This window comes from Panthera onca, chromosome B4, assembly GCF_046562875.1.
Source record: "Panthera onca isolate mPanOnc1 chromosome B4, mPanOnc1 haplotype 2, whole genome shotgun sequence".
Taxonomy (NCBI): domain Eukaryota; kingdom Metazoa; phylum Chordata; class Mammalia; order Carnivora; family Felidae; genus Panthera; species Panthera onca.
The window spans coordinates 81233447-81241315 of record NC_138345.1 but is presented as its reverse complement, the minus strand read 5'-3'; the positions used below and the strand labels follow the sequence as shown (position 1 = coordinate 81241315).

The window sequence follows — 7869 nt, the reverse complement described above, 5'->3', positions numbered from 1 at the left end:
AAACAGGTGTGCTGTCATCTAGGCTTTGTTATTCAATTTACAGAGCACAGAGCGTAATTCTTTTTTTGTTTGTTTATTTTTGACAGAGAGAGAGACAGACAGACAGAGACAGAGACAGAGTGGGGGAGGGGCAGAGAGAGCGAGAAGGAGACATAGAATCCAAAGCAGGCTCCAGGCTCTGAGCTGTCAGCATAGAGCCCAATGGGAGGCTCAAACTCACAGACTGTGAGATCATGACCTCAGCTGAAGTTGGATGCTTAACTGACTGACCAGGCACCCCGGTTTAGCATAATTCTTAAGAGCCCTAGGATTTTCAGAATAGTCAATGAGCATTGGTTTCAATCTAGAGTTACTAGCTGCATTAGCCCTAACAAGAGAGTCAGCCTATCCTTTGGAGCTTTGAAGCAAGGCATTGGGTACTCTTCTTTGCTATAGAAGTTCTATATGGCATCTTTTCCCACTATAAGTCTTTTTCATCTACATTTAAAAAATTGGTGTTTAGGCTACCTTCATTAATTATCTCAGCTAGCTCTTCTGGATAACTTGCTGCAGCTACTACATGATACTTCCTGCTTCATTTTGTAATTTTATGTTATGGAGATGGCTTCTTTCCTTAAATATCATGAGCCTTTTTGGATAAATACCTAGTAGTGCAATTGGTGTGTGTATGTATGTGTATATATATATGTATATATATATATATATACACATACATATACATAAATACACACACACACACACACACACGATAGATACTACTCAGTGATCAAAAAGAGTGAAATCTTGCCATTTGCAACAATGTGATTGGAACTAGAGCATATTATGCTCAGTGAAATAAGTCAGGCAGAGAAAGACAAATATGACTTCAATCATATGTGGAATTTAAGAAACACAGTGGATGAACATAGAGGAAGAGAAGGAAAAATAAGATTAAATCAGAGATGGAGGCAAACCATAAGAGACTCTTAAATACAGAGAACAAACAGGGTTACTAGAGGGGTATTGGGTAGGGGGATGGGCTAGTGGGTGATGGGCATTAAGGAGGACACTTGGGATGAGCACTGGGTGTTATATGTAAGTGATGAATACTTGGGTTCTACTCCTGAAAGCATTACACTGTATATTAACTAACTGGCATAAAAAAATACAAAAACAGCAAAAATACAAAAATGAAACCTCATGAACCAATCTCTGCTCGCTTCAGACTTTTTTTTTTTCTGTAGCTTCCTCACCTCTCTCAATCTGCATAGAATTGAAGAAATTGCTCTGGATTAGGCTTTGGTTTATGGGAATGTGGTGGCTGGTTTGATCTGGTTAGAAAACCAGACCATTACAACTTTCTCCATGTCATCAATAAGACTGTTTCACTTTTGGAGTGCCTGGGTGGCTCAGTCAGTTCAGGTGCCTCATCAGCTCAGGTCATGATCTCGTGGTCTGTGAGTTCAAGCTCCCTGTCGGGCTCTGTGCTGACAGCTCAGAGCCTGGAGCCTGCTTTGGATTCTGTGTCTCCCCCCGTGCCCCTCCCCCACTCGTGCTCTGTCTCGCTCTGCCTCTCAAAAATAAATAAATGTTAAAAAATTTAAAGAAAAAAGACTCACTCTCTTATCACTCATGTGTTCATTGGAGTAGCACTTTTAATTTCTTCAAGAACTTTTTCTTTGAATTCACAACTGAATAATTAGCACAAGAGAACTAGCTTTTGGCCTGTCCTGGCTGTTGACATGTCTTCCTCATTAAGCTTAGTCATTTCTAGCTTTGATTTAAAGTGAGAGACAAGTGATTTTTCCTTTCACTTGAACACTTAGAGACCACTGTAGGGTCATTATTTAGCCTCATTTTAATATTGGTGTGTGTCAAGGAATAGAGAGGCCAGAGGAGAGAGAGAAAGGGGAACAGCTGGTCAGTGGAACAGTCAGAACACACATGACATTTACTGATCACATTTGCTGCCTTATATGGACGTTGTTTATGGTGTTCTAAAACAATTACAATTACTATTGTATGTTACTACATCAAAGGTCACAGATTACCATAACAAATATAATGATAATGAGAAAGCTTGAACTATTGTGAGAATTACCACAATGTGATACAGAGATGAGCAATGCTGTTGAAAAAATGGTGACTACATTTGCTTGATGCAGGATTGCCACAAATTTCAATTTGTAAGGAATGCAATATATGCAAAGTGCAATAAAGCAAAGCAATATCTCAATAAAATGAGCTATTCTTGTACCACATTTTTTTTGTCCATTCATCATTTCAAGGTTACTTAGGTTGTTTCTACTTTTTGGCCCTTATGCATGATGCTGCTATGGAAATGTGTGTAAGAGTTTTTGTGTGAGCGTGTGTTTTCAATTCCTAGAAGTAGAATTTCTGAGTTATATGGTAACTCTATATGTAACTTTTTGATGAGCTGCCAGACTTTTCTGAGTGGCTGCACATCTTACATTCCCACCAGCAATGTATGAGCATTCCAATTTCTGTACATCATCACTTGTTATTCTGTATAATAGCACTTGTTATTTTTTGTGATGTATATAACCAACATATATGTACACAGCACACATACTGTGTACATATGTACAGGCATCATAACTGCCCCAGTGACTGCAAAATGGTATGTCATTGTGGTTTTGACTTGCATTTTCCTAGTGACTACTGTTCTAGAGCATCATTTCATGTCATTTTGTCCATTTGTCTATCTTCTTTGAAGAAATGTCTACTCAGGGCCTTTGTCTATATTTTGTTGAGTTTTTGGGTTTTTTTATTGTTCCCTTATAGAAGTGAGTTTATATGAATTTAACCAAGGAGTGCAACACTTGTACAAAAGAAATAACAAAACAAAAAAATTTTAAAAGTCCTAAATAAATAAAGGCATCCCATGTTACTGGATAGTAGATTTGACATTGTTAATTAAGATGGTAATATTGCCCAAACTTATCTACTCTATGGAATCAGTGCAATCCTCATTAAAATTTCAACTGCTCTTTTTGCATAAATGGCCAAGCTAATCCTGAAATTCATCTGGAATTTCAAAGGACCCTGAATAATCAAAACAGTATTGAAAATGAGGAACAAAATTGAAAGTAATACTTTCTAATTTCAAAACTTAATATAAAACTACGTTGATCAAGACAGTGAGATACTGAAATAGCAATTAAACATAGCTCAAAGGAAGAGAACTGAGAATCCTATACTAGACCCATACATGTATGGTTAATTGATTTTTCACAAGGGTGCCAAGATTATTAATGGGGAAATAATATCCTTTTCAACAAATCACGTTAATGATAACTGAACATTTTTATGCAAAATGTGACTTTAATCTGTACCTCAAACCATACACAAAAATTAACTCAATAGAAATCAAAGACCTACATATAAGATCTAAAACTATAAATTTCTTACAATAAATGATAAATATACATCTTTGCAACTTTGGATTAAGCAATGATTTTTCAAATATGACACCAAAAGCACCAGTAACAAAATAAAATAAATAAATAAATACATTTGACTTCATCAGAATTAAAACTTTTGTGGCCAAAGTACACTATCAATACTCACAAACCATATCTAATAAGAGCCTAGTAGTTTTTAAAGAACTTATTAGAAAGCTTTGGGGGCCTAGAATATAATAACTTGAGCTTATTTCCTTCTAATTGCCATAGAAAAGAAGATGGTTAACAGTGCAGGCTTAAAATAGTAAAATAAATCAGAACACAAACTGAACTTAATTTTTTTCTTTTCAGGGCCACATGCATAGTAGTTACAGCATTAAATACCTTAGTGATTTTTTCACTCATGTTTCTCTGATGGAAAATTATATTCAATATGGGACTCTATATATTTCAGGGATTTCTTTGAAGGTCATTTTTAAAAAATCTGACAGGGTATCAGTAATGCTCCCTTCTTTAAAAGAATTAAATATATGAGTGAGTACATGCAGGAGTGGGCAGAAGGAAAGTCCAAGGAAGACACAAAAAGTCTGTTTTCATTTATGCCATATATCCAAATGTTCAACAGTTTGGCTCAGTTTGTTTTCCTAAATATCCCTGGAACCATCACCTGGAGCTTCAGATTCATTGACTCTATTGCATTTCAACTCTCAGAAAACTCATTTCATTTAAAATATTAGCCCTCTAACTTGTCTTCCTGACTCCAACATCCAAAAACCCATCCTCAATATGTTTAACATAGCAGTCTTTAAAAATAAAAATCTACTTGCATAGGTTCTTATATTAAAAAAGAAAACTCTCGGGGTGCCTGGGTGGCTCAGTCAGTTAAGCACCTGGCTCCAGCTCAGGTCATGATCTTAGGGTTTGTGGATGCCCCAGCTCTCTGCTGTCAGCATGGAGCCACTTTGGTTCCTGTCTCCCTCTCTTTCTGCCCCTCCTCTGCTCTCTCTCTCTCTCTCTCTCTCTCTCTCAAAAATAAATAAACATTAAAAAAAAAACACAAGAAATAAAACTCTCATTGGAGCCACATGCATCAGAATCGGCTACAGTCCATGTTTCTATACAGCAATCCAGACAAATTGAAAAGACATTTTAGGGATAAGAACATTGACTTTGTTTAAAAAAAGCTAACCAGGTGTGTGATTCTTATTCACTCCAGATTTTTAGGTCTCTAGACCTACCAGATAAAGTCCTGGTGCATTTTAGGACATATGAGCCTTTTATGATTTGAAGCCTGCCTTTTTTTCTTGCCTTGTTGAAAATATTGGAATGACATTTGAAGAATTTCCTAGAGCCCCAGTGGTAGCGCATGTTGTTATATTGATGTCTGTATAATTGATAACATCTTTATGATGAATATCTAATACGTTTTTTTTTTTTTTGAGGAGGTCAGTACCATGTTTTGTAAAGTAAATGAAATTTAACATTTGTGTTGTTAACTAAAGAGAGGACTCCTGCTGAGGCACAGAAAGGAATGCTAATCATAAAGAGAAACAGGAAAGGATAGATGTATTGTGCTGAAAGCTCTGGTTAAAATATTATCAGGTTAACTAATTGAAGGGCAGATTAAGTTAATTTATGAAATGAGTAAACATTTCTATTTACATTTTTCTCCAAGATTTAAAAATTAAAGTTTCTTTTCATTTTTTGAAAAAAGAGAAAGTCTTTTGGAGTATATCTTTGAAGGCTTGTTTCACTTGCTGGTTTCTTAGAGTGTAAATGAAAGGGTTTAATAAAGGGGCAACTGAGGTATAGATAACAGTTACACCTTTGGATAAAGTCACCCTTTCCTTTGCTGTTGGTTTTATGTAATTAAAGATACAGCTACCATAAGTAAGGGAGACCACAATTATATGAGAAGAACAAGTAGAAAAAGCCTTTGTTCTTTTCTGAGCAGAGGGGATTTTTAGAATGGTCTTGATAATATATGTGTAAGAAAGAATCACTAACAGCAGTGTGACCAGGAGGGTTAAAATAGCTAAGACAAATGAAAATAATTCCAGGAAACGAGTGTCAGTGCAAGAAAGCTGCAGCACAGGGGAAATGTCACACATGAAATGATCAATTACTCTGGAAGCACAGAATTCCAATGTCAGTCCCAAGGCCAATGGTGGAAATGTAAATAGAAAGCCTGATGTCCATGAACTGAATAGAAGTTGGTAACACACTTTGTTGTTCATAATCACTGGGTAATGTAGGGGTTTGCAGATTGCTACATAACGGTCAAAAGACATGGCAGCCAGTAGGTAAAATTCTGTAATTTCTAATAAGAGGAAAAAGAATAACTGAGATGCGCAACTGTCATAGGATATCGTTTTGTTTTTAGTCACGATGCTTATCAGGAATCTGGGAATACAGACTGTTGTCAATGAAGCTTCCAAGAAGGAGAAATTTCGGAGGAAAAAATACATGGGAGTCTTGAGGCGGGGATCTAGCAAGGTAAGGAGGATGATGGATAAGTTCCCCATTACACTCAACACATAATTTAGAAAGAGAAATACAAAAATCACAATTTGCAGTTGTGGGTCATCGGTCAGTCCTAGGAGAATGAACTCCATCTCTCTTGACTGATTCCTCATTTCAGATTTGAGTCCTATGAAATATACATAGGAAAACAACCCCAAAAGTGGAAAGAAGAAATTTTTTTTTAAAAAACTACAAACAGAAAGATAAACATAGTCAGAAATGTAAACAAGTTTAAAAGGTTGATCCAATTTAACAAGACAGATGATACTTAAAATTACAGCATAGATCAACCTATGCAGCCTCTCATTGTTCCATTTGAGCCACAGTTATAACAACAGTATTGAATTTTTTCTTTTTCCCTATTTGCAATTGAAAGATAATTTAAATTTGAGCTGATCATCTCCAAATGAGCTGAATTCTGTTTAAATGTTCTAAATAAACATAAGTATGACTTTAAATGTATTTTCTTTGTATATCTTATAAATTATTGAAAAATGCTCATAACATCTAGAAAATTGTACCAATGTCAACTTACAGCGTTTATTCAAAAGTCCTTAGCTCACTAAAACACTTAAAAAATATGTGAAATATAGAAATAATGACAATTACATATTTTTATATGATTGAAATATTCTAATAATTAATATTCATTAATTACTTAGTCCTGATGTAGTACATCCCCATTGTTCCTTCATCTCATTTCACTTTATTATTTTTCTTTGGTTTCAAACACATCAGTCTTCTCATATTAGTTGCATTTAATCAGGAAGTTTTGACTATTGCATCTGCATGAAAATAGAAAAATCTATGACAGTTCTAAAGTCAATGGATATTATCTGACTTGTACTTGCAGAATTGCTTTTTATATATGATCTAGATATTTATTGCTAATTATAAATGACTTACCATATCTTGGATACATTGATATACTTTTCTCCCTGTGGGAATATGGCAAAAACAGGAGTAAAAAATAAATGATGAGTATTTTCTCTCTTACAATATTATAAAAAAATTCAATATTTTAAGAGGAAATTTAATTCCAAAGGTTTTCTGGAGAAGAATTCTAAAACAGATATGTATTCTGGAAATTATCTGCATCTTTTAATATCTTTCACTTTCACTCACGCTCATTAAAATGACCCAGACATTACAAATAATTCAGTTAAAATCCTCTTTCAGGCCAGATAAGATTCATTTTCTGTCTTCTTTTCTTATATATTAAAATGAAGGATAATATCTCCATAAAAATTCTAAGTGAAAATGCAATGCTCTAAATAGATGTTTTAGGAAGTTTCCCATATGAAAGGAACCCGAATTTTGTAACAAAGAATTATTGATTCAAATTGTGTGCTAACAATTAGAGCCACAGTTTTATCATTTTGCTCATAAGAGACACATGGGGATTAATTAAAATTACAAAAAAAAAATAATGCCCCCTAAGACTAGTGTCAGGGGGCGTGTATGTAAAATATAAAATAAAAACAATAACAACCAAAAGAAAGAAGGAAGGAAATAAAAACTGTGAATTGCTTTAACCATAGAACTGAATTTCTTTGGGACACCTGGATGACTCAGTTGGTTAAGCATCCCACTCTTGATTTCGGCTCAGGTCATGATCTCACAGTTCATGACAGTGTGGAGCCTCCTTGGGATCCTCTCTGTCCCTCTCTTTCTGCTGCTCCCCCACTTCTCTCTCTCTCTCTCTCTCTCTGTCAAAAATAAATAAATTGAAAAAACTTAATTTCTTTGACTATAAAACAGAACAGATATTCCCCCCAAAAGGTAGCTAGAACTAATTTAAACTCTGAAGTTGATGCCAACAAGAATTTCACATATTCCACTTCCCTGGGACAATATGACCAATTCTACATGTAAGAGGGTTTACCCCAAAAAGAAACCTCTCTCTTGCTTCCTAGTCAATGTTAGGATTTCATTAATTTAT

At 34.9% G+C, this 7869-nt stretch overlaps 1 protein-coding gene across 1 annotated transcript; it reads right to left on the bottom strand.

Annotated features, from left to right (window-relative positions):
* Positions 1–5101: 5101 nt before the first annotated feature.
* Positions 5102–6040, bottom strand: LOC132660312 (olfactory receptor 6C6-like). Its single transcript, XM_060604333.2, has one exon. It carries the CDS (start codon positions 6038–6040, stop codon positions 5102–5104), a length of 939 nt encoding a protein of 312 aa, XP_060460316.1.
* Between the last annotated feature and the right edge of the window lie 1829 nt (positions 6041–7869).

Coding starts and splice junctions, on each gene's coding strand:
- LOC132660312 (XM_060604333.2), bottom strand. CDS start 6,040: ATGAGGAATCAGTCAAGAGAGATGGAGTTCATTCTCCTAGGACTGACC.